Raw genomic sequence first — 27841 nt, forward strand, 5'->3', positions numbered from 1 at the left:
GTCCCCCTGATTACGTTTTATACTCTAAAAGTTGAGGCAATAATCTTCTACGGATTAGATATGTGTCTAACTTCAATAGATAACATCCTTGACCAGATGGGGGGGAGGAGGATATGGAAAAGCACACTGAGATTGATCAATTCTCTTCCTAATGTAATTCTTAGGCAGGAGGTAGGTCTCCGATCCTTATCGGCAAGGTTTCGCTGGCGCTCATTTGCTAATTTAGCTAAGATGCTGTTTCCAGGCTGTCTTGGAAGAATGATTAAGGAGCGTAATCCGCCATCAGTGACTAAATACTATGATAGCATGGTAGCCGTGTTAGTTGAAATTGGACTTATACCAAAGGATCTAGAATTTAGACTACCCTTTGTCAAAAAATGACTTTTTGATTTTGATTTGTGCAACACAATTGATGGTATCTCCTCATTGGCATCATATAAGGAAATTGCAAAGTTTACAACTAAACGGTTGCCCCGCAAGCCATATATAATGCGATTTCCCTGCAACAAAGTACGGGACATATATCTGCGATTTAAATGAAACCAAACACCTACCTATGAAAGAATCAAGAACTGGTATCCTAATATTAGATTGGATGATAAGATCAACTGCAGATTTTGTAAAGCAAGCGATCAGAAAGAGACTACCAAACATTTGGTAATCTATTGTCCTTTGAAAAATTGTGTATACACATTTTTAGAATAGACCAGTTGGGTATGACTGCTTTAGCTAAGGAATGGTTTTGGATCACATGTATGTGGGGTAAATGCATAAAGATTATTCTTTTGTTGTCAAGATTGCTTCTAATTATCAATGAGGAATTGGACAAAAAGCTTGCGATCACGTCTGGTGGAAATTATTAGTAAACTGGACTTTTTGTGTGGATAATGCAAGAGAAATTTGAGAAATCACAGTTTAAAGTGTTTTGAAGCTTGATGCCCTTATAAAAGGCTAGTAAGTGATCATTTTAAACTGAAAAAGTGGCGCTTCGTATGCAGACGATATAAACGCTGCTGTTGTTGACATATATTGATATTTGAAATGTATGTCTTGATTTTTAAGTACAAGTAATACAAAAATGATAAGGAAGTATCTGTATATTTTGTTTAAATGTTGGAAAAAGTATTTTATTTCTAATGTAAAAGTTTGTTGATCGAACTAAAGACAACTGAATAAATAAAAAAATGTAAAAAAGAAAGACAAGGAGAAAAAGTAGCAGATGAAGTTGCATATTCGAAAGTCTCGAAAGTCTCTGGGAAATGTTATGAATTTTTAAGGATATTACCAGTGGAGATCAAAGGAAGCCACAATAAGGAAAGAAAGTTGAATAAGAGGAAAGTGACATTTGTGAACTGTGAAATATGCCAAGAGGGATAAAGTAAAATATAAGAATTTTGGAAAAAGGCCAAGCAGGCAATTGAAAGAGAATAGGAACTACAAATAAGAACTACATGTTCGAAGAGGCAATTGGTGTTGAATATGAACTTTGAAAAAGACTAAAAGCAAATAAAAACTACAAGTACCAAGAGGTATTGGTGCTGTAAAAAAAGATTGTGAATTGAAGGATTGTTGAAAGAGAGGTTGAAATAGTCATTCAGAAGTCTATGTAAATTCCTACCAGTATCGAAAGTCTTCGACAGTGAAAAGATCTATGGGATAAAAACGTGGGGAAGTGTCATAATGCCTACCCCCGGGGAACCAGACCAGGTCCAGCAACCCCGGAAGCAGGCATCACGTTATTTTGAGCAAGCCCAAAAACCCCTGCTAGGGGCTGTTTGGGTGCGGTCCTGGCGCCTATGGCGCCAGGCTCATATGAAGAGTCAGTGGCGCCAGGCTCATAGAGTGGAACTTACCTGATGCAGACCATGCTGCAGAGCTCCAAGCCAAATGAGGCTTGGAAGGGACTATTTTACCTAGGGACTATTTTTTACTCGGGTGGGGCTGGGGAGGAATACTTACCTGGGACTACTTTGGAGGCTATTTAAACCACGCCCGAAGAGCAGCACACGCTTCGCGTTATTCTGCATCCAGCAGCGTAACGCTCACCGTGTCTGCAAGCCTGCATCCAGTCTTCTGCCACGCCCTCCTCGAGTCTGCAGCTCCTAGAAAAAGGGAGGAACAGAAGGAGAAAAGGTTAGAATAAGAGCAATACCTTCAATCCTTACCTGAATTCCGGATCCACTGCACCTTCGAGCTGGAAGAAAGAAGCATTTTACGCGCTGCCTCGCCTGCTGCAGTGCCGCGCTGAACTCACCGGCCTTCGCAGCATCCTCACGATCCACCGCATCCTTCTGCACATTTCCGCCGCACTCTGGCACCTAAGGGGAACACAAGAACAGCAAAGGTGAGCCAAGGGAATAAACAGAGGCAATAGTAACTACCCCGATAGACTTACCTGATTACCGCCGGGGTACTATTCCTCTTCACGGGTCGGCGCAGTCTCCATTGCATCCTCGCCGTACCCCGGCCCCTTAGGGGAACAAAAGGACAACAAGGTGAGACAAATGGACAAACAAGGGGAACTCTTCTCACCGCAATAGACTTACCTAATTTTCCCCGAACTTCATATTTTCTCTCCACAACCTGAATAAGGGAGCAAGCAACAGGTTACATTCTGGCCTTATATTATTGAACTGTGTAGGATAAGCCAAATCCTTACCTGAACTTCATCAGCTACCACGAGGATCTCTTCGCTGGGGGCAAGCTGCAAACGGCTAGGAATCGGACAAGAGTGAAAGTCAGACATGTGAACTCTTACGAACTACATACTTTTCGGAGTCAATATTGTTCTGGAACTCACCAATTCCTTCGAGCCAGTGAAGCAACTGGTTATCAACGTGCCCCTGCGCTCAATGCAGGATGGAGAGCTCATCTTTTCAAACCATCAGGTGAGACTATAAGAGGGGACATCAAAGGTGATCTGTAGGGAGAACAGCGGGGGTGGGGGGATTTACGCTCAACTCCACGGGTGGTTAATTCCCTTTCTCCATTTGCAGAAGAATATTCCTAAGGGCCAAGCAAACGAAGCTAGGTGGGCCAGTGGAGTCCGTCATCTCGGCCCTACGCGTCACATTGGTGGAGACCGCAGCTGTCCAGTTCAGATCAACGCCCCTGTGGGAGCCAGGTGAGCGTAACAGAACGCGAAGCCTACCCACAAATTCTCGCCCGGGCGTTATGGATACCTCAGAGACTGACCAATTGGCCCTATTACTAGGGGAACTGAGGGCTGAAGTGCAGTCTGCCCGTCAAGAAACCAATGCTCTTAGGAGACATCTGATTTTGTCAAAGGAGCGAACTGATGACCTTGCTAGGCAACTATTGCAAAGCCAGGCTGGACAAGCACCCCTACCTGGTTCCGGGGGAAATCCAGGTCCTGTGTTATCGAGTAACCCTGTGCAAATAAACCTACCAGGAAATATTCCATTAGATCCACCCGAACGCTTTGCCGGAGATCCCAGAAGGTTCGCCGTGTTTATGAACCAATGCCGCTTGCACTTTTTATGCAGACCTGGAGCCTTCCCAAACGATCAAGCCAAGGTAGCCTTTGTATTGTCATATCTCAGCGGCAGTGCAGCTGATTGGTCAATTCCACTAGTTACTCAGGATGACCCAATTCTTCGGGATTTTCAGGGCTTTCAAACTAGCATGGAAAGACTATTTGCCCGGCACTCCCAAGGACAGGCCCTGGATATCAAACCTTTGTCCCTACAACAGGGTAACCAGGACCTTCTATCCTACATCGCGACCTTTAATAGGTTGATAGTGAAAACTGGATGGCCTGAGGTAAAACGAATCACGTTATTTCATCGAGGGCTTCAAGGAGAACTCAGGGATGTCTTGGCTCAAGTCGTGAACCCACCTCAAGACTGCGCTGAATATATAGACTTAGTGGTCCAGGTAGATCACAGACTTCAGAACAGAAAGGCTGATCGAGCCAAGTTTGAGAATCGGGTGTTGGTCAAAACCCACGCTACCCCCAAAGGAGCAGATGCTTCAGAACCCATGCAAATCGGAGGGGTTAAAGGACCCTTAACCGAGAAGGAAAGAGAAAGGAGACAGCAAATGCAATTGTGTCTATATTGTGGAACTTCTCGGCATTTTCTACGGGATTGCCCTGTAAAACCACCCAAGAAGGTGGTAGGAGCTGCTGATAAAAGCCATATGGAGTCAGACTCGGGAAACGACCACGCCCGACAAGCGTAGAGGTCCGCTTGCCGATCTTGAAGAAGGATTCTCAGACCTCGAATTTCATCATACCAATGGTCCTCGTAGATCCAGGGCAGCCATCGCGTATGCACGCAGTAAGGGCATACATTGATAGCGGGGCCATAGGAAACTATGTGGACTATGAATTGGCTTCCAGTATGAATCTACTTCTCTGCCGAAAAACCACCTCAGATGTCATCACCACAGTTGATGGAACTGAAATTGCCTCTGGGCCTGTAACTCATTCCACCACAGAGATGACACTATTGGGTCAGGATGGGCATCGAGAGACTATTGTGTTTGATCTAATCAAAGCCCCACAGTTCCAAATAATACTGGGGATACCTTGGTTGGAAACACATAATCCTTGTATTGATTGGCGAGAGAAGAGAATAACCTTCCCGGATTGTGCACAAACCTGTTACCCAAAGAAAAATCAGAACGCAGGCATGGCCACAGTAACCACAGCAGTCATGCAACTACCTCCAGAATACCAAGAATTCCAGGATGTCTTCCAAAAGGAACAGGCAAACACCTTACCTCCTCCTAGATCGTATGATTGTCAAATCGATCTCATACCCGGTGCACAACCCCCTTGTAGCAGGATCTATGCCCTTACGGAACCTGAGAACCTTCACCTACGACAATACTTAGACCAGTACCTTGCCAATGGCTTTATTCGCCCATCCAAGTCCCCTGCATCTTCAGCTTTGTTCTTCATGCCCAAAAAGGAAGGTGACCTCAGAACGTGCATAGACTACCGCGCATTGAACCAGATAACTGTTAAGAACCGATACCCATTGCCTCTGATCCCTGAACTACTAGACCAAGTGAAGGACGCTTGTATATACACTAAATTAGATCTCCGGGGGCATACCATCTGGTACGTGTAAAAGAGGGCGACGAATGGAAGACTGCTTTCCGCACTAAGTATGGGTTATTCGAATACCAGGTGATGCCTTTTGGGTTGTGCAATGCACCAGCAGCCTTCCAATACTTCATGAACGAGACAAACAAGGGGAACTCTTCTCACCGCAATAGACTTACCTAATTTTACCGCCGAAGGCATTATTCCCCGAACTTCATATTTTCTCTCCTCACCTGAATAAGGGAGCAAGCAGCAGGTTACATTCTGGCCTTATTTTATTGAACTGTGTAGGATAAGCCAAATCCTTACCTGAACTTCGTCAGCTACCACGAGGAACTCTTCGCTGGGGTCAAGCTGCAAACTGCTAGGAATCGGGCAAGAGTGAAAGTCAGACATGTGAACTCTTACAAACTACATACTTTTCGGAGTCAATATTGTTCTGGAACTCACCAATTCCTTGGAGCCAGTGAAGCAACTGGTTATCAACGCGCCCCAGCGCTCAATGCAGGATGGAGAGCTCATCTTTTCAAACCATCAGGTGAGACTATAAGAGGGGACATCAAAGGTGATCTGTGGGGAGAACAGCGGGGATGGGGGGATTTACGCTCAACTCCACGGGTGGTTAATTCCCTTTCTCCATTTGCAGGAGAATAATGCGGGTCACTTGGTACCGCAACTGAATTTAAATCTGGAAGATCAATTTAACCCAGCACCTCTCCCTCCTGACCCGGTTTTCTAAATCCCAATTGTAATTATTGACAAGAAGGCTCCTGCAAGTACACTCCTACCTGCTCCTTGTCTCCGCTCAAAACGCCTTGGGGCACTTCTATGACCCGGCCGATTTCAGGGCAACGTTTTATGGACCATTATTCCATCAAGCCAGCTACAACTAGCATGGAACTGAAACAACTCCCAGCAGTAAGAAGAAAAGCTATGTTAGACCATTCTGTTATGACTCGCCGGATCACTTTCCCAAAGACCTGACTGATATTAGCATCATCGAATTTGCTGATCGAGCGGTAGAACAGGAGACCAACCGAGATTTGGCTGTCTGTGATAATGCTGAAAGTCTGGTTCAACAAACCTGTGATGCATCGCTCCAGGATACTCCTACTGACCGTACCAACATAATTGATAAGTATGACATTGGAAGTGATTCTGAGGGTCATGTGCAGATTCAATCTGACAGTTTAGCGGGTCTTGGTGACCAGGTTGACTCCCCCGCACTGCACCATACTCTGAGGGAGATTGATGAGACGATCAGTTTGACTCATCCAACTGTCTTCGCTCTCCACATGATTTTGAGTTCATTCGTGGCTCTATATGACAATATATGGGCTGAACGAAAATCCACAAACTTGCTGATGGCAGAAGTAAACAGCAAATTGGATAGCATTGGGTCTGAGCTCTGTTTTGGTCCCATGGGTTTGGGGCTAAATGTAGCGGGGGTTGATGCGGGGGGACATCATCGGAAACCTATTGTGGTAGAAAGCGCCTCAGAAATAATTTAAATCTCTGATACTTTTGCCCCTGAGAACCCACCCCCATGCCATACCATGGCTGTACCTTCTGGATCTAGGGTGGACTTTAAATCATCAAGTCCACTCTTGAATGATAATATTATGTATGGTCCTTCTATGGACCTGACATCGGATCAAATCTCATCCCAAAGTATTGGCTCTGATGCCATGGAGGTGGCTACGTCTGTGATAATAGAGACACCGGAGGAGCCACCCCCAAATAAGTCAGTGAAAAGAGGGAAATTGTACAAGCTGAGAATAATGGCACGCAGGCTGCGCACTCTTAGCATCAGAGCTACCCATAACGCCTTATTAAGAGCTAAGTTGTCTCCGGTTATAGAAGATGGCAACCGGAGACTGGTGGAGCCACTTAAAGTAATCTCTGTTGACTCCACTGTACAAACTGATAAAAACCCTTGTGATTCCCTACCAGAGCTTGGTGATTCTAGGGTTCCAGGTCAAATTCCAGCTGGGGTGGGCAGAGTAGTGGCCCAGCCACCCTCATGTCTGGGACTGGTGACAGGGGAGGTCCACACTGGGACCCTTGTGGAGCCGAATATTGTGTATCAGCCCCCATCTGTAAGGGAAGCAGTGATACTGTCTTGCAGGCTTTCGACTATGCAGGGCCAGATAGGAACACTTTGGGGACCTAGCGAGGGGGCGTCAACCTCACAACTGACGCCTGTGAATGAGGGGGGGCGACCACCTTAGGCCTGGGCTGTGAGCTGGGGAAATCTCAAGGCCACTAATCAATTTGTGGTCATAGAGAGAGGGCGCCAAGCCCAACTCTGACCACTGGGAACGATGGTTTGAGACAAATACTTTTTGGAGTGGGTTGTGGGGCTGGGAAACCCTGAATACAGGAAGAAATCTGGGGATCAAGAGAAGGGGCGTCAAGGTCAGAACACACTCCTCTGGAGGTTGAAGTCGAACAGATTGCCTCTGAAGTGGGGTGTTTTGGACAGAGAAATCACGAGCCCCCGATGTCTCTATATCCGAGAGTGGCCACAGGCGTTAAGGATTTACTGCAATACCTACGACCTATGTACCAAGGGATGGGCCCAATGATCAGCACCCCCTCCCTCGTGTTATGCACAGTACCATTCAAAATTCACGAGGAGTAGAACCTCTGGGGACATGGGCGAGTAGTACATTGGGCTTGAGGCTGAAAGCCAAGGGTTTGAGTGAGGGAAGCCATTAACTGAGGATGAAGTGCATGCTGGATCCGGATCATCCAGTTTGCTAAAACCAGTCTAATATTATGATGATTTTTGCTGAAATCCAAGCCTTGGCCCTGGTAGGCTCTCCTGATATAGGGAGAGTGGCTTTTCCTGACAGGGCATCCTGATATCTGCACTATATTTCTGCTCTCTCCACTGGTAAAGGAGTTGATCCTTACACAACGTGAAGGTCTTTTGAACCTGGGTTCCGACATCAAGCAGGTGCAGTTGGAAGAGGGAGCCTTTTGGGCATGAGACCCAGTTTATAAATGATGGCTAAACCTTTGAGTAAAGTGGGTGATACTGTGGGCCTCCAGGTGGCGTAGGGGTCAAGAAAGGTAATAGACTGGGCTGCCGTCATCAAAACCCTGTGGCAGAAACTGGTCCCCAAAATGACTGACCCATTTGGACACCGATCACAGATTGATCCCCCTGTGCCTGAAGCCCTGGGACACCCGGGGTACCCTACATTTATTTACTAACCCAGTCTGCCTGACCAATGTAAGAGAGGCTAATTGCATATGTTTGCAAGAAACATGGTTGTTAACTGAACCTATCGTAGATGGATATAAAGTTTTTACCCCAACAAGCAAAAGGCAGTGAGGGGAGAGGCCGTCAGGTGGTTTTCTCATTGCAGTGGAAAACTCTTTGGGTTTGAGTGGGGTCATTATTGAAAGTCTACCCTTTGGGGCGCTGGGGTGGATTTTTCCTCCACTGAGGGTTCTGTGAAAATGTTGATTAATATTTACTGGCACAAAGGCATCTCAGTAGTGGATGTGTTTGTGGAGATAGTTTGCCGGTTAATCGACGAACGGACTGCGCTGCACCTGAATGGTAGAACCTTAATTGTGGGTGATTTAAATGCAGATTGTGGGTTTCATGAAATTGCCTGGGATATTTGTAATGCACTTGGATTATGCAGCTTCCTCTCTGAAAAGGCAGATTGGGAAAATCTGGTATGTGGGCCCGGGGTCCCTGGGCCTACAGCCTCTGGTGGGGAAAACATGCACCCAGTCTAATGAGTCAGCCTGGCATACCTGGCATCGGGGGACCAGCTTGTCCCTTTTGGACTATATCTATCTGGATACCTTTCTGATGAATAGATGTGTCTCATTAACTGTGTTGAAGAATGCCTGGAGTGACCACTGCATCCTAACGGCAACCTTCAATATGGTAATAAACATTAGAGAGTTTCGATCTCAACCACGGGTAGTTTCCAATATGGCGGGGAATTCAGCCAGATGGTCTGACATTAACATCTTTACCCTGAACCAGAATATGAGGGCCATTCTGAACACTACTACTCTCGAGTGGAAAATTAGCAACTTTAACGCAGTCGAGATTCATAGATTTATTGGTGCCCTGGTCTCTGATATCAGCCCTAAAGCGGGGATGAGTAAGAATGGTTCAGTAAGACATGCTCATTGTTATAATAGGGAGTGTGCCTCTGTGGATCGAAGCTGGATGGACCTACGTGATCAGAGCTAATTAGGAAAACTAGGCAGAAATATAAAAATGGCTGTAAATCAGTAAATAAATTCCCTATTGCAGCAGGATGCTGAGATTATGCTAGGGCTACAGATTGACGCTCAGGTTAGCGCCTTTTGGTCCCTAGTCAATGGCCAAGATTCGAACTATGTAGTTACCCAACTAAACTCTATTTCTGAGTCATAATGGGTTGAGTTTTTTTTAAAGCAGGTTTGGGCCAGCCATGAAGGCCCAATGTGTGATGGAGAAGGAGTTTATGGGCATACCAGATTACACCAAGTGGGAGACCCCCTATCGATAAGTACTATCCATACTTTAATAACTAAATGTAAAAACTCTGCTCCCGGACCAAATGACCTAACTAATAACACCTTTAAGGCTGATCGGAACCTCTGGGCGAACCTACTGTACCAAGAATTTAAAGATATCCTGCGTACAGGAGTTACGCCAGTGTCCTGGAGCACGGCCCATGTGATTCCCATCTTCAAGTGTGGAAGTAGGTCCGATCCTGAGAACTAACGGCCTATCTCCCTAATTGACGCTGACTTTTCAGCATTCTTACCCTCACACCTAGAAGAGTGGGCTAAGCTGGCCCACCCACTAGATAGATTACAGACAGGTTTCCGGAAGGGTCATGCGTCCAACATTAATGGTCTGGTTCTCAAATGTATCTAGGAAGATGCGTGGAGGAGGCCTAAGGGCTGTACATTCATGGCCTCCATAGATCTGTCGGCCGTGTTTGACTGCGTAGTTGGCAGCAAACTCTGAGCAAAAGTGGCCGCTTGGGGACTGCCAGCGGGCCTCCTTAAGGTTATCTACAGGTATATGAGAACAGTGGGATCCATGTCTGTGTAAGTCAAAAAGGGGATGTCTCACAGAAAATCTGTTCTCATCGGGGGTAAGACAGAGATGTGTCCTAGCCCCCTGGATTTTTAATCAGTATATGTCTCGATCAGTTTGGCTAATGAAGGGTTGACCGCCCCCAAAGTAGTTCCGTCCAAAATGATCTGGCTAGCATATGCAGACGACTTCTTGATCAATGATCTAACAAGGGTTGGTCTGCAGCGTCTTCTAAATATTTGTGTGTGGTATGCCAAGGGAAATGGTGTCATCATGAATTCCATTAAACCCAAAATCTTGGCATTTACGAGAGCGAGATTGAATAACAACAAACCCTCCTGGCATATTGAAGGGGCTACCATTCAGACATCCGTGAGTGTCAGGTACCTGGGATTCCAATTTAATCATACAAAGGTTTAAAACTTGGTACTGATGCCTTGATGCAAAAGGCCAAGATGCTTGAATCCCAGATGGTAAAAAAAAACTGTAGGTTCTGAAGGTTCTCGCTCAACGCAGCGATTATGTTTTTTGAAGGGAAGATTGTCCCCAAAATAACCTACGGTCTTGAACTGACAACTGAATGAATTGCGAAAACTCTTGGAAAAAATTGAGGGTAGGATATGGAGACGGATCCTTGGCATCCCAAATGCAGTTCCTATATCAGCTATTCGGTACGAACTTGGGGCATCTTCATTACTGGCTAGGGTGCAATGGCGCCTACTGACACTCTATGCCAAGATAATGGCCCCAATTCCTTATTCCCTGTACCAGCTGATTGGGGATAATGTGAACTCTTCCATTGATCTGTTTGATTTTAAGAAAAGGTGTGATTCATACTCCTCAATATAGGTTTGAACTTGGCGACCCTGATTAACAATACCCTGCTAACTAAAAGGTCCCTACTGGACTTTGGTTGGATTCTGACTACTGATGCTTTCCATTCATATGCATCGATGAGCCATTTTGCTCATGAGCATAAACGTTGAGGATCCATCTCCTCCATCCTCCTCCAATTCCCTAACCACTACTACCGCGGCCAGCTACTTAGGCTAAGGTGGAATCTTCTACTAACTAAGGATACTATGCTCAGGAGTAAACTAATAATGAAAGACAAAGTGGGTTGTAGATTCTGTCACTTGAAACAAGAGTCGATTAAGCATCTTGTCCTAGAGTGTGATTCACTTTTGGTCCTAATGACTAAATTCCTTTCTACTTTGCGGCACTACCAATTGGATTGCAGTGATGACACTCTGTGGAAATGATGCCTTAGTATCCAGAATGTACATGAGGGTCTGGCTTTATCAGGTTTCATCAAAGGCCTTAAGATCTTGAAAACTGGAGGAAGAAAGTCCTAATAACTGGGACTGTTTACCCGGTGAAAGTGTCTTGGGGATCTGGGCTACGCCCAGCCCCCCGCCCATGAGCTACTTATTGGTCTCTGATCTGATTCTTGTTCCTATCTGTTACTCTTGCTGGGGAGATTGCATAAAGTTGCACTAATGAAGTGATGGACTATATCAAGTTGTATTGATGAACTGATGGAATGTATATTTCTGCTCTGCTTTATTTTTATTTAGTAGCCACACGAAGATACATACTTACCTTAGTTTGTTTCCTTATGTATTTTTCTACAAATTGCTTAGATGCATTGAATTGTGGTTACGCTATTCTCTATATTTTTATCTTTTTTCTTTTATTAGTCTTGTTTTATCAGTTGTGAATTATGTTATTACTGTAAAATGAATTGCTTTTCTACTAAATGAATTTGTAAAGGTTTAATTTAAACCGTTTGCAATAAAAAGAAATATATATATATATATATATATATATATATATATATATATATTTCTGAGGCTTGTGGAATCTGCTTAGATCACATGCTGTGCATAGGCCGACATCTAGTGGAAGCTGCGGAGTATTACAGTTTGTTTTTCGAAAGTCGAAAATGGGCGTCGACACAGGCGTGCCAGTAATACTATCCCTAGTGTGACGTCCACTGTACCCAAGATCCCTCACGCGTGTAGGATCCTCAGATTGTTTTTTTCCGCCATACTGGTCGGAAGCATCTTGCGGAGTTCCCTGGCCTTAGCCATACTTTTGCTGTTATTATAATTTTAATTCTTATTCATTCCCTTCCCCACCCCAACGTCGACCCTCAACCTCGACGACGGCTGGAGAAGTCATCGACCGTCGACTGCTGCACGACGGATCTGGGCCTCGGTAGGCCGCTGGCCTCGGCCCGGGCCTAGTAGGCCGCTGGCCTCGGCCCTTACAAGTAGGGAGAGTGGGGGGTGGTACATACTCTTCACTCTTGATATATAGTTACATTTATATATATTCCTACACTTAGCAGCCCGCTGCCTTAAGGTGCGTATGGAGGGTACCCCTTTTCAATTCTGCCCCAAGTGCAATCGCAAATACCCTTGGGTCGACAGGCACGCCACGTGCAATCTCTGCTTGCCGAGGGATCACCCCGAAGCGAACTGCAGAGCGTGTAGTAGGTTTAAACCTAAGACACTTAAGGACCGTTCGACAAAGCGTTGGGCCCACCACGCCAGGCAGGAGGCCATGGCAGCGGAGGGCGCCTTCAGCGATGGCAGCGACGCCGTACTTTCGGACGGCGAGGGCATTACGGCGTCGAAAGACAGCCGACGAGCGCAGGTCCCCGACCTCGGAAGGTCGTCCGGCAAGGCGGCTATGGGGAAGACCCCCGGCGACGCAAGCGCTACACACCTAACACACACTAAACACACTAAGACCAACCGGACCTCGACGACGTCGACTTCCCGGAAAGAGGCACAAAAAGAACGGTCCGACTCGGTGTCCTCTGGGCGCTCTCGATCGAGATCGCCTCACGACGCAAGGCAATCATCCACTCTTGCCAAGAGTGCCTCGCTACACACACTAACGGAAGTTCGATCGTCGGGAGACGAAGACGACTTCCACCCCCAGGCCGCGCTCCAAGATACCGAGACCGCGGTTAACATCAGTGAGGCCCCACGCCCGAAGCACACAGATACCTCTCCAGACCCTCGACGCCAGGCGTCGAAAGTCTCTGGGGCCCCCAAGGGACAGGGAAAACATTTTTCCACGCACGGAGAAGGGGGGAAACAGCGGAAAGCACAGCCTTCCACCCCTGTAAAGCCTAAGCAGACAAGCAAACACAAGTCTACCCTTGAAAATAAATCACCTGCTAAAGTAATACCCTGTTCCAGGGAATGGTCCAGTGAAGACATAGACAGGGTTATGTCTAGGATGTCTTCCTTGGCTGATTTTTATGATAAGAACCCAGAACACTTTCTTTCATATAACCCTCAAGGGGCCACACCCTCAGGCTCCTCCGATCCTATCCCGCTAAGTAAAGAGCCCCGGGTCGAAAGACCTGAACCCTTCAAGGTTCAGCCTTACTCCACTCCATATTCTACTCCACTCCCCAGTTATCAGGGACAAGTTTTCCCTGAAGAGGACCAGGAGTTTGCATTTATGGAAGAACAAACCGGGACAGATTACTATGCAGAGGATGAGGACCTGGAGGAGGGAGAAGATGAGCAGGAAATTTACAGAGTAGATTCCCCAGTACAAAGCGAAGCCCCAGTTACTGACTCTCCAGTTGATAACCAGCCCCTCCTTAACGAGGTTCTCGCTCGAGCAGCGGAACACTTCCACATCGACACCCACGGTGTACAGGAGGAAAGGGACTTCGCGGAGGAGTTTGTAGGAGAGAGAAGACCGGTCGCTCAGACCATCCCTATCCTCAAATCCATCCAACGAAGAATAGATCCTTCCCTGGTGAATCCTAACCTCACCAGAGCTGTCAACCCCAGAATTGAAAAGATTTTCCGGGCAGCCCAGTCTGACCCTCTGTATATAAAGGGACATCTTAAACCAGATTCCCTAGTGGTGACCAACACTAGAAAGAGGGCTGGCACGCCCTTATCTTCATCAGAAGCTCCTCCCGACAAGGAGAGCAAAAAACTTTACGGGTTTGGCAGAAAGGTAGCCTCAACGTCCGCCTACCAAGCAAGGATTGCGAATTCCACCACCCTGTTGGCTAGTTACAATTGCCATCAATGGGAAGAAGTCGCGGCGCTCATTGCCTCTGCTCCAGAACCGTTAAAGGGCCAGCTGGCTCGGATCTCGGCAGAGGGGAGAGCCGTGTCTGGTTGCATTTTAAAAGCAACTTTCGACGCCGCTGACAACGCAGGGAGATTGATAGCAGAAGGTACTGTTATCAAGAGACATGCGTGGTTACGGCAATCGGGATTCAAGACAGAAACCCAGGCTTCTTTAATAGACAAGCCAGTGGAACCCGACCTATTGTTTGGGAAAGCGGTCGAAGACGCACTTAAAAATGCCAAAGATGAATATGAGACTCTCAAATCCCTTGGCCAGCTTACCAACAAACCCCCTAACCAGAGGGGGAACAATAATTTTCGTCGCCCACGCGGCCAAAATTCACAAAGAGGCAACTATGCCCAGGGACAAGGTACACAATGGAATAACAACCAGCAGTCTACCCAGAGTTACGGCAGGGGTAACAAGAGAGGTCGTGGAAGAGGCAGAGGCAGCCCCAACAAGGGCGGGGGCACGCCTCCACCAAAACAGTGACGCTCAGTTCAGGGTCCCTTGCCACGCAACCCCAGTAGGGGGACGCATTTCCACCTTCACCCAGGCTTGGGAAGGGATCACCTCAGACAGATGGGTGCTGTCAACAGTGTCCGCAGGATATTGTATAGAACTACTGCAGCGTCCCCGGAATCATCCTCCACGACAAAGAGTGCACTCCCTAGAGCATCAAAGGATCCTTCTCGAGGAGATCGCCATTCTGCTAGAAAAGGACGCGATAGAACTCGTCCCAGGACACCAGGTAAACAAGGGTATCTATTCAACTTACTTCCTTGTGCCAAAGAAAGATTTGACAATGCGCCCAGTATTGGACTTACGGCCTGCCAACAAATATGTCAAGCCCCAAAAATTCCGTATGACCACGCTACAAGAGGTAATCCCCCTCCTAAAAAAGGGGGATTACATGGCAACCTTGGATATGAAAGATGCTTATTTTCATATTTCCATGCTCCCAGCGCACAAAAAGTACTTGCGCTTCAAGGTGGACAGTCGCCACTACCAATTCAAGGTACTGCCCTTCGGGATAGCTTCAGCACCAAGGGTATTCACCAAGGTACTGGCGGTGGCGGCTGCACACCTACGCAGGGAAGCAATCCCGGTGTACCCTTATCTGGACGACTGGCTCATAACGGGGGAAACCCCAGGAATTTGCAGGTCAAACATTCAGAGGACTATCGACCTCCTCCACGAATTAGGCTTCTCCATCAACGAGAAAAAGTCAAGTCTGGTGCCAAGCACCTCAAAACAGTTTCTAGGAGCTATCCTAGATACTCAGAAAGGATTGACCTTCCCTTCGGAAGAGAGAATTCGGAATATACTTCTGCAAATTCCGCATTATCAGTCAGGTCAACAGATAACAGTACGCAAAGCTATGCGGTTACTGGGCATGATGGCGTCATGCATTTACCTGGTCCCCCACGCGCGTCTGCGCATGCGTCCCATGCAGGAATGGTTGGCGAAACAGTGGTCTCAGGCAAGTGGTCATTGGGACGATCTAGTGGTCGTTTCGCCAACACTCGTACAGAGCCTACACTGGTGGACAAGAGAGAATCTCGCAAAGGGGAAACCCTTTTACGATCCCGAAGTACAAGCCGTGGTGACTACAGATGCATGCCTGACTGGGTGGGGAGCTCACCATCTCCACCACACAGCTCAGGGTCTCTGGTCTCACTCAGTAGCCAAGAACCACATCAATCTGCTAGAGCTTCTGGCAGTATTCCGAGCGCTAAGGGCGTTCGAGCCCCATCTACTGAACTTGTCGGTGCAGATCAGGACGGACAGCACGACAGCCATGTTCTATCTGAACAAGCAAGGGGGGACTCGTTCGCCAAATCTGTCCAAGCTTGCCCAGAAAATATGGATATGGGCACTCAGACGGAACATCTTCCTGTCATCGCAACATGTTCCAGGGGAGCTCAATTCCCTAGCGGATGCTCTAAGCAGAAACTCCCTCCCAGAAGAACACGAATGGGTCCTTCACAGAGACGTAGTAGAAGATCTCTTCTCTCAGTGGGGTTTCCCCACTATAGACCTATTCGCCACAAGCGAAAACAAACAATGCCCAGGATTTGCATCCAGGTTCCCCCAACCGGACTCCCAAGGGAATGCCCTGTGGATGAACTGGTCAGGGATGTTTGCGTACGCTTTTCCACCAACTCCTCTCATCAGGAAGGTGGTGTACAAGATGAACAAGGAATCTATGACGCTCATCCTAGTTGCTCCCATGTGGGCGAGACAACCATGGTTTCCACACCTACGCAGGATGGCGGTGTGCGAACCCATCAGACTCCCAGCCTGGTACAACCTACTGTCCCAGCAACAGGGTCAAACAGTGCATCAGGAACCCAACTCTATGAACCTAGCAGCATGGCTCCTGAAGTCATAGAGTTTGGACATCTCAAATTACCACAGAGGTGTATGGACATTCTAAAGGAGTCCAGGAAACCAAATACAAGGCACTGTTACTTTGATAAGTGGAAAAGATTCGTTATCTGGTGCCAGAATAAACAAATCAACCCGGTTGATTGCACTCCTTCCAACGTTGTGACATACATGCTCCACCTGCTGGATGCAGGGTTGGTTTTTAACTCGCTGAAAGTACACCTGGCAGCCCTCTCGGCTTACACCACATCCCATAACAAGGTCTCGTGGTGGAAAGTACCAGTGGTTAAAGCCTTCATGGAAGGAGTAAAGAGACTTCACCCTCCTATTTCGAACCCACCGCCAGGATGGGACCTCAACGTGGTGCTAGCTAAGCTCATGGGACCCCCATTCGAACCCATGCATAAAAGTAGTCTCAAACACCTGACTTATAAAACGGCCTTCTTAGTAGCCATTACCTCCATAAGAAGGGTCAGTGAAATTCAGGCTCTGTCAGTGCAGGATCCTTTCTTTACTATCCACAAGGACAAACTGGTTTTACGCACACACCCTAGGTTCTCACCTAAATTCATATCCAAGTTCCATGTAAACCAGTCCATCGAGCTTCCGGCTTTCTTCCAGAACCCGCAAAGCTCGGCTGAGGTGAAACTACACACCCTAGATGTGCGTAGGGCGGTCCTATACTATGTAAATAAAACCAGACCGCTAAGGAAAACAGATCAACTGTTTGTCTCCGTAGCTACAGGCAGAGAGGGGGATCGCGTCTCTAAGGGCGCTATCTCGAAGTGGATTATCAACTGTATACAGCTGTGTTACTCTCTTTCTGACAAGACTCTGCCTTTTACGCCAAGGGCCCACTCTACTAGAGGCATTGGTGCCACTCTGGCTTTCATTGCAAATGTTCCCCTCGACACCATTTGCAAAGCGGCTACTTGGAGCTCTATTCACACTTTTACTCAGCATTACTGCATTGACACTCATTCCAAGACAGATACACAAGTGGGACAAGCGGTTCTAAGACACCTGTTTGCTCATGACCCTTCTCACATCCCACCTCCTTCTTCTGGTACTGCTCGCTAATCTATGCACAGCATGTGATCTAAGCAGATTCCACAAGCCTCAGAAGGGATACATTACTCACCGTAATCGTATTTCTGATGCTTGTATCTGCTTAGATTCACATGCGACCCACCCTTCCTCCCCTCCGAGAGAAGGCGCATGATTGCTTGTAGTCTTACCTTTTCTGTCTATCTGCTTGGATTATCTGTACTCACGCTACTCCTCATGCTTCCTCATGTCAGAAAAAATACAATCTGAGGATCCTACACGCGTGAGGGATCTTGGGTACAGTGGACGTCACACTAGGGATAGTATTACTGGCACGCCTGTGTCGACGCCCATTTTCGACTTTCGAAAAACAAACTGTAATACTCCGCAGCTTCCACTAGATGTCGGCCTATGCACAGCATGTGAATCTAAGCAGATACAAGCATCAGAAATACGATTACGGTGAGTAATGTATCCCATATATATTGTTTGACTATACTACAAGATATCACATATACATAAATGCTAAATAAAAGTGAGATCATCCTTTGTGTGTTTCTATTCAGTATAAAGAGGAACTTTTTTGTGTGTGTAAACAGTTAGTTATAAATCTGTACAGGGATGTTATTGATGCTGTCTAGTGTGGCGTTAAGCCCCTGTACTAACAGCCCGGCAGCCCAAGTTAATGGGCCAAACGAAGCGAGGGCCATTAACAGGGGCTCTGGGCCGTTAGTCCCTGCTCCAGTCCTTGAAAGGGGGGCTTAAATCCATTAGCACCCCAGGTTACCAAAGCGGTAACCCGGGGTGCTAAAAAAAAGTATTTTCAGTCATTGACCGGGACGCCTCGCACATCCCGTTCAGTGACTGAAAATACTGTCTTAAAATGGCTGCCATGGAAAGGGAAGGCGGGGCTCCGTACAGAGCCCCTCCTCCCATTCCATAGCGGCCCTGCAAACCACTGCAACACACAGTTAAGTGGGGTTGGGGAGGGAGGTGGGAAATGGGCAAAAAAGAAAAAGGGGACGGAGGGTGTGGGGGAGAGATGGCGAGCCGGGTGCTAGTGTGAGTAATAGGAATTGATTCCTAGATGTTTTTGTGATAGACCAATGACAATATTGCTGTCTAATAGTGCACCAAATGCTGCGATCCAACTTTCCCCATAGCCTTGCATCTGGAACAGCACTGTTCTCTGCGACAACCGCTGCCACAGCCTCAGGTGGGTGTTGTGACCCTCTCTAGAGTTGAGATTAGGGTCTGACAAGCAGGATATGATCAAAAACATGGCACCCCATTGGAGAAAGACTATTCCACCAGCTCCTTTTTCCCCATAGATGAGACTTGCAAGTCTTGAGAGTCTTGTTACATATGTTTGTGGTAGTTGTCAATGAAGTTTATTGTTTCTTCTTATTATTTGTTTTTTGTTTAAGTATATGTATTTGGTTGTCGTTGTGGGCTCACTGATGCCTATGGGCTTGTTAGGCGTGATATAAATGAACAAATAAATGTGGAAACTAAAAATGAAAATCTTCATTTATTTCAACAGGTGATAAATACAGAGACCAGCTACAACAGTGATTGTGAAATTGTATCCTAGAAGCATGAAGGGGAAAGTTTCATTGGTGGAAAATGCGATTGCTACAGATCTCCAAGAAGCCATTTGTCATTGCAAAGTAATAAGGAACTTGGCGTGAGGAAATTTACTAAAAGCAAGGGTATAAAACAGTATCATGTTAACATCTTTGACTTTAGAGAGGCCACACATATATTCAACAGTGAAATAATGGACATGGACATGCATGTAATAAGGCAAAGGGGCACCAACATATAAATACTGTAGGAATAGCATATAATGTAGTCTATTCTACATGATTGAAGACTTTTGAGAGACATTTTATACATAAGATTACAAGGACATTGCTTTTTTTGTATTGTATAAAGTACCTGTGACTACACATGCACACAATGCATTGAATGTTGGAATCTCTTCAGTCAAAAGGGTAATTTACTAATGGCCTGAAAAAGTACAGTTGGCAAGCCCTCAGCATTGCATTTAATGTGGGGAAAGCTTCACAATGGAGGGCATTTTCATTGACCACCAGAGACTGCATCCCAGAGGGAAACCTCATCCGTGCACGGAATGTGGGAAATCCTTCAGGTATGAACGATTACTTATTGTTCACCAGAGAATACATACAGGTGAGAAACCTTATCAGTGCACTGAATGTGGGAAATCCTTCATTCGTAAAGATCATCTTATTGTTCACCAGAGAATACATTTGGATAGGAAACCTTATCGGTGCACTAAATGTGAGAAAGCCTTCAGTGAGAAGCGCAGTCTTATTGTTCACTGGAGAACACATACTGGTGAGAAACCTTACCAGTGCACTGAATGTAGGAAATCCTTCAGTGGGAAGCACTCTCTTATTGTTCACCAGAGAACGCATACGGGTGAGAAACCTCATCACTGCACTGAATGTGAGAAAGCCTTCAGTGAGAAGCACAGTCTTATTGTTCACCAGAGAACACATACTGGTGAGAAACCTTACCAGTGCACTGAATGCGGGAAAAGCTTTATACACAAGCGTTCTCTTATTTACCATGAGAAGGTGCATCTGGGTGAGAAACCTTATCAGTGTACTGAATGTGGGAAAAACTTCATTCACAAGGATCATCTTATTATTCACCAGAGAACACATACCGGTGAGAAACCATATCAGTGCACTGAATGTGAGAAAGCCTTCAGTGCGAAGCGCAGTCTTATTGATCACCATAGAACGCATACTGGTGAGAAACCCTACCAGTGCAGTGAATGTGGAAAAACCTTTATTTACAAGCATTCTCTTATTTGCCACGAGAAGTTGCATTGGGCTGAGAAACCTTATCAGTGCACTGAATGTGGGAAAAACTTCATTCACAAAGATCATCTTATTGTTCACCAGAGAACACATACGGGCGAGAAACCTTATCAGTGCACTGAATGTGAGAAAGCCTTCAGTCAGAAGCGCAATCTTATTGTTCACCAGAGAACACATACTGGTGAGAAACCTTATCAGTGTACTGAATGTGGAAAAACCTTCAATTTTAATGAATTGCTGATTATGCACCAGAGAACACATACTGGTGAGAAGCCTTATCGGTGCACTGAATGTGTGAAAACCTTCAGTCAGAAGCAAGGGCTTGTAGTTCACCAGAGAACACATACAGGTGAGAAACATTATCAGTGCCCTGAATGTGGGATAAGCTTTATTCACAAGGGTTCTCTTATTTACCATGAGAAGTTGCATTTGGGTGAGAGACCTTATCAGTGCACGGAATGTGAGAAAAGCTTCATTCTAAAAGGTCATCTTATTTCCCACCTGAGAACACATACGGGTGAGAAACCTTATCAGTGCACTGAATGTGGGAAAACCTTCAGTTTGAAGCAATTGCTTATTATTCACCAGAGAACACATACAGGTGAGAAACCTCATCAGTGCACTAAATGTGGGAAAACCTACAATCGGAAGCAATTGCTTGTTATTCACCAGAGAACACATACAGGTGAGAAACCTCATCAGTGCACTGAATGTGAAAAAAGCTTCATTCTAAAAGGTCATCTTATTTCCCACCAAAGAACACATACGGGTGAGAAACCTCATCAGTGCACTGAATGTGAGAAAAGCTTCAGTCGGAAGCAATTGCTTATTTGTCACCAGAGAATACATAGCAGTGAGAAGCCTTATCAGTGCACTGAATGTGAGAAAAGCTTTGTTCTAAAAGGTCACCTTATTTCCCACAAGAGAACACATATAAGTAAGACACATTATCACTGCACTGAGTGTTGGAAAACCTTCACTCATAAGAAATGGTTTATTGCTCACCAGTGGATACATACTGGGGAGAAACCTTACCAGTGCAATGAATGTGATAAAGCTTTCAGTCTAAAGCAATACCTTACTGTTCACCAGAGAAAGCATACATGTAAAGCCTTCAATGCTGTTACTAAATGAGAGAGACCTGGTACAAAACTGGCATATCCCTCGCCCCAATATTGTGCTCTTATCACCGGAAAACACATTTGTGTGAATTGTCATCAGCACTGAGAAGGCTCTTATTCCCAATGAGACTGATTGAGATGCCTGGGGAGGGATAACTCCATGAAGACTACCTCACCCAACGTTTTCCTACTTTGTATTTCAACCATTGAAACTGTTTAATTGTTGGTTCAGTGAATTGCAATCAGAGCCTCCTAAACAAATTGGTTATAATTGCAATTAGGTGAAATACTGCTCATGGAAAAGCACCCCTTCTGGAAAATTTAGGATGGGATACCAATCTTAAAGGCCTTGGGTAAATTCATGACTACTGGAAACATTGCCATAGTTCCCCCCCCATTGGCATTTTGATGAGCTGTCATACTAGTTTAGCGCTAGGAGGCCACTTGAAGTGTATGTGCACTACATTACTTGTTTATGCACTTGACACTGGAGTACACCTATGAGGGAGGAACCTTTTTGGTGCCATGAATGTGGAAAAAGCTTTGGGGAGAAGGAAATACTGGTTATTCATGAGTCCTCTATTAGTGCTCTGATGTGATTTTTATCACCCCTACCACCAGAGCCTTCTCTCCACCCCCAGGGTAGTGACAATAAATCCCCCCTGCCCCGACCACCAGGGGCTGTGATAGGAGTAGGGGTAGGGAAGGCATGTACATGCCACTGTGCAACAGTAAAGAGAGCAGGCAACAACCCCTGCAGTAGGCGGCTGCTCTCAATTGCCAACACAGGAGAGGTTTACCAATGTCACATATATTTGTATTGACCCATTAACCCTTGGTGTGTATTAAAAGACATGTACCTTGCATAACACATCAATACACCGTAGTTCAAATAGATGCCCCATACTTCACACTTAATATTCATGTTCAAATACTTGTCACTCGGCAATGAACACTCAATGACTGCGTCTTACACTCATATCTGTTAATTGAGAAATTTGTAATAAAGAAACATTACCATTATTATCACCATACACAACACACTTAAAAATGCAATGAATCATTAATGGAAAAGTTGAACCATTGTCATTTGCCTCTACCTCAAATCAATACTAAGACTGATCAACGTTCCTCACAAGGTCGTAATGGGCAACCTCACAAATCATGCTTGCCAATCCAGCACCGAGTTCACCAAATCATGCTTGGCAATCTAGCACCAGCCTCACCAAATCATGCTCGGCAATCTAGTACCGGCCTCCCCAAATCATGATAGGCAATCTAGCACCAGCCTCACCAAATCATGCTCGGCAATCTAGTACCGGCCTCCCCAAATCATGATAGGCAATCTAGCACCGGCCTCACCAAAACATGATAGGCAATCTAGCACCCGCCTCACCAAATCATGATAGGCAATCTAGCACCCGCCTCACCAAATCATGCTTGGCAATCTAGCACCAGCCTCACCAAATCATGCTTGGCAATCTAGTACCGGCCTCACCAAATCATGATAGGCAATCTAGCACCGGCCTCACCAAAACATGCTTGGCAATCTAGCACCCACCTCACCAAATCATGATAGGCAATCTAGCACCAGCCTCACCAAATCATGCTTGGCTATCTAGCACCGGCCTCACCAAATCATGATAGGCAATCTAGCACCAGCCTCACCAAATCATGGTTGGCAATCTAGCATCGGCCTCACCAAATCATGCTTGGCAATCTAGTACCGGCCTCACCAAATCATGATAGGCAATCTAGCACCGGCCTCACCAAAACATGCTTGGCAATCTAGCACCCACCTCACCAAATCATGATAGGCAATCTAGCACCAGCCTCACCAAATCATGCTTGGCTATCTAGCACCGGCCTCACCAAATCATGATAGGCAATCTAGCACCAGCCTCACCAAATCATGATAGGCAATCTAGCACCCGCCTCACCAAATCATGATAGGCAATCTAGCACCCGCCTCACCAAATCATGCTTGGCAATCTAGCACCAGCCTCACCAAATCATGCTTGGCAATCTAGTACCGGCCTCACCAAATCATGATAGGCAATCTAGCACCGGCCTCACCAAAACATGCTTGGCAATCTAGCACCCACCTCACCAAATCATGATAGGCAATCTAGCACCAGCCTCACCAAATCATGCTTGGCTATCTAGCACCGGCCTCACCAAATCATGATAGGCAATCTAGCACCAGCCTCACCAAATCATGGTTGGCAATCTAGCATCGGCCTCACCAAATCATGCTTGGCAATCTAACACCGGCCTCACCAAATCATGATAGGAAATCTAGCACCGGCTTCACCAAATCATGATAGGCAATCTAGCACCGGCCTCACCAAATCATGCTTGGCAATCTAGCACCAGCCTCACCAAATCATGATAGGCAATCTAGCACCGGCCTCACCAAATCATGCTTGGCAATCTAGCACCAGCCTCACCAAATCATGATAGGCAATCTAGCACCTGCCTCACCAAATCATGCTTGGCAATCTAGCACCGGCCTCACCAAATTATGATAGGCAATCGAGCACCGGCCTCACCAAATCATGCTTGGCAATCTAGCACCAGCCTCACCAAATCATGATAGGCAATCTAGCACCGGTCTCACCAAATCATGATAGGCAATCTGGCCCCGGCCTCACCAAATCATGATAGGCAATCTGGCCCCGGCCTCACCAAATCATGATAGGCAATCTGGTAAGGGCCTCACCAAATCATCCTTGGCAATCTAGCATCGCCCTCACCAAATCACGATAGGCAATCTAGCACCGGCCGGACCAAATCACGATAGGCAATCTAGCACCGGCCTCACCAAATCATGATAGGTAATCTAGCACCGGCCTCACCAAATCATGATAGGCAATCTCCTAGAGCCATCTGCCTCAATCAATACCTTTCTCAATGTGATATCAAATGAAGGGTAAAAGGCCTACTCATACTAACTGTAGAAGGTTGGGAGTTGAAGAGGGCTGGAATACACTGGATGTCTGGAAAAATCCACAATTTTAAAAAAAGGATAAAATTGGAAAGAATCGTAAAAGACTGCACCATGAGCTGTCTTTTTCATAAATGAATCAAAATAGGATAAAGTGCTTCAAAAAGAATTAAATGTCCATTGGACTTGCTGGTGCCAGTATATAGCTTATCCAGAATAAGGTGTCTGCTCTTAGGCTGGGTGCTGAAGTGCCGGAGGGGGGAGGAGGAAGCAGCAAAGATCTTTCCCCAAGCAGCTCAAAAAGAATTCAAAATGTTTCAAAGTAGCCAGGTTCCAGCTTGGGGCTTCAGAAATCCAGTAATAGAATTATGATGGGGTGGACCCTTCCCATCTGGGAAGCCTTACTGCTCTTCCTCTCCTTCCAGCCTTCTCCATCCTAGTTTTCCTGCTCAGCCCCCGAACAGCTGTGTGCAAGGGGTGAGCTCACTCTGTTATACACTTTTCCGGCCCGTCCCTATTCCACGCCTACTATCCCTGACCTTTATCAGCAATTAGGAAATGTTCCAAACATTATGTTCTAGCTTACAGCACTTTTCCTGTGCACATACTGGCCAAGAACATGTCATTTAGCCCTAGGAATTGTTCCAACAATTGTGCCAGCGAACTACAGAATGGACTGCATTTTGTAGTTCACAATGTTTGCCGTTATCTATATTTTGAGAGTACATTAGCCTCCGTCCCAGAAAAAGCCTACATAGCAAAGAATGGCAATGTTTACACAATAAGAGTACGATGTTCCAGGCTTTTGGTGTGCAGCCCGGCTGATGAAAAAAACTCTGCTGTACTTCATTGCAACATGAAATGGCAGATCTTGCGGCTTTTGCATTTCACTAAATATGAATCTGTTTTCATAGCACTGTGCATTTAGCAAGAAGGCCTGGTCTGTGGCGCAGACCACATGCCATTTTAAGCATGACTAATATGGGCAGGCATGGGGAATGCATGTTATCTCTATCCTAGGATACTCAAAACTGTCTATCATCGCCTACATTTAATGGAGGACAGGAAATTAGTGGATAGGACCCTGGTCTAAGATAGGCCTAAGGAGATATACGCTGCAGAAGAGGGTATTGTGTCCTTTGTCAAATCACTCTTTTGTAACAATAAATGAAACTGAGGTAGAAATGGCACATCACTACAATATTAATTGCACTATGTAAAAATCTAGCCAGCATGATTATGAAAAAATATCTGTCCAACATTGGTTAATGGTACTCTCAATATAAAATGATAGCAAGATTCAGAGTACATTTGCAGTTAGTGGGAATTGAGTGTTATATTAGGAAAGACACCAATGCGAGGGATCTGTGATGCTGCTCTGATGATCACTCAGTCAAGAATGCATAGCAATGTTAATATGTCTTCATTCTTTTTCATTCTGTGAATGTGTTTTATAATCTTGTCCTAATTAATCAATGTCTTTCTTTTCTTTGTAAAAGTTTTTAATGTACATTTGGGGCGCTTATTTAAAATAATAAATGGGTGGTATTCCTGTATATGAACTGCTTGCCACATTCAGCTGGGCAGACGTTAGTGTGGGCTAATCACACTTTTGTATTTTAGAAGGGACAATAAGTCACATTAGGTAACATTGCATTACTGAAAACATTTCTCCACAAATGTAATAATGTAAAATAACAGCCTACCTTTGAGATAATGTCAGTAGTGTGTCCGATCCTCCAAGACAAATCATTGGTGTTATGACGAGTGGCTGTTGAAATATCCTCTCTGATTGTGCACTTTATTTATTGGGGTGCTGAATCGCGAGCTGGATACAAATGCAGACTCCTACAGGGTTTATTTTGTAGCATGTGATTCTTAATTGTACATATCTAATAGTAAGGATACATGTCAAAAGATAGAAATGGAAGTAGCAACACTTACATTGAATCTGAAAGTGAAGTATAATTTCAGAGCTGAACAAAATGATTGTGAAATATAATAAGTTTATATATTGTACAGAATTTGGTGATATTGATCACACTAAGAAATCATAAGTAGAAATAAAGTGCTTTGACACTACAACTCCTAGTTAAAGAAATATTGGTATGTTTAAACTTCTTCATGTCTTTGCATCCTCATGTCGAAGCCTTGATGTAAAAGCATTGTTGCAACAGAGAATCTTTTGTTTAATCTTGGTCAGGAAACACAAAATTAAATTGAGTAAACGGGAAAGGGAATAGGTGTCTTTATTTGAATCACAGAGATGTCAATTTCGATCAGAAATGACATACAAAAGTGCATTTACAGATGGAGGAGGCATTCCCATGAAGGCTTCCTGTACAACAGCACAAAGATGAGAACAAAGGAGAGCCAGTTTATAAGGATGTATGAAAGTTGGCCATATACTAGGGACAAAACATAACAAACAGAAAAATATATAAGAAAACAGGTGACGTACAAAGGTAACATTAACCTAAGAGGGCAAGTGCTTCAAGCTAAAGAGGAGTACTAAAATAACTAGAGGGTTCTAAATTAAGATTCGATGAGCAGGAGCTAAAACCAGCTCCCGGGTGTCGGGCATCACCTTATAGGCAGGAGTTACAAAGAGATGCTACTTTTTGCCCATTATGTTTGTGTCAGGGGATACACAGGGCACCCAGATAGGTTTGGGTGGATATGCTGACATAAATGGACAGGCAAGCGCATACAGCAGGAGACTAAACGAGAGGGACTAACAGACAAGGTAAATCAGAACAATGGTACAGGAAGAATGGCCAGACTTTGATGATGAACAAGAAGGGATGGGAACCATGCACTGGACAGGCAATGAGGAATCCCACTAGTGCAAGTTACTCTTACAGGCACCACATCCTTCAAGCGCATGGAAGGGGGCAGCAAGGGTGACCTCTGTATCTGGACCTAAGACACAGACAAGGAGTGCACTTACACGAGTCAAGCCGTGTAGGTCCAGCCGGAACATACAGTGAATGCCTTCTGTGGGAAAAGAAAGCAAAACATTGTAACATGAAATACGCTATAGACTATAAGTAAAATGAGACAAAGGAAGGGGCAGAGATTGCCTCCTAAGGTATAGGCGACAGGATCTGTACAAAGGAATACACAGAGGCACAGGTGAGGACACCATACAACACTAACCAGACTCTAAAAGCCCAAAACGGGAAAGGTGTTCAGAACAGGAAAGCAGGGACTTGGAAGCAG

General features: G+C 45.6%; 1 protein-coding gene across 1 annotated transcript in view; it reads left to right on the forward strand.

Annotated features, from left to right (window-relative positions):
* LOC138515428 (zinc finger protein 208-like) overlaps positions 1–27841 on the forward strand; it is a 410867-nt gene that overhangs the window by 138704 nt on the left and 244322 nt on the right. Inside the window, exon 4 of the mRNA XM_069630272.1 lies at positions 19240–21684. Coding sequence (XP_069486373.1) covers positions 19769–21684 — 1916 coding nt within the window. The 5' untranslated portion in view covers positions 19240–19768. The remainder of the gene's footprint in view (positions 1–19239; positions 21685–27841) is intronic.

The sequence above is a fragment of the Ambystoma mexicanum genome, chromosome 6q (assembly GCF_040938575.1).
Source record: "Ambystoma mexicanum isolate Mex_15411 chromosome 6q, UKY_AmexF1_1, whole genome shotgun sequence".
NCBI lineage: Eukaryota > Metazoa > Chordata > Amphibia > Caudata > Ambystomatidae > Ambystoma > Ambystoma mexicanum.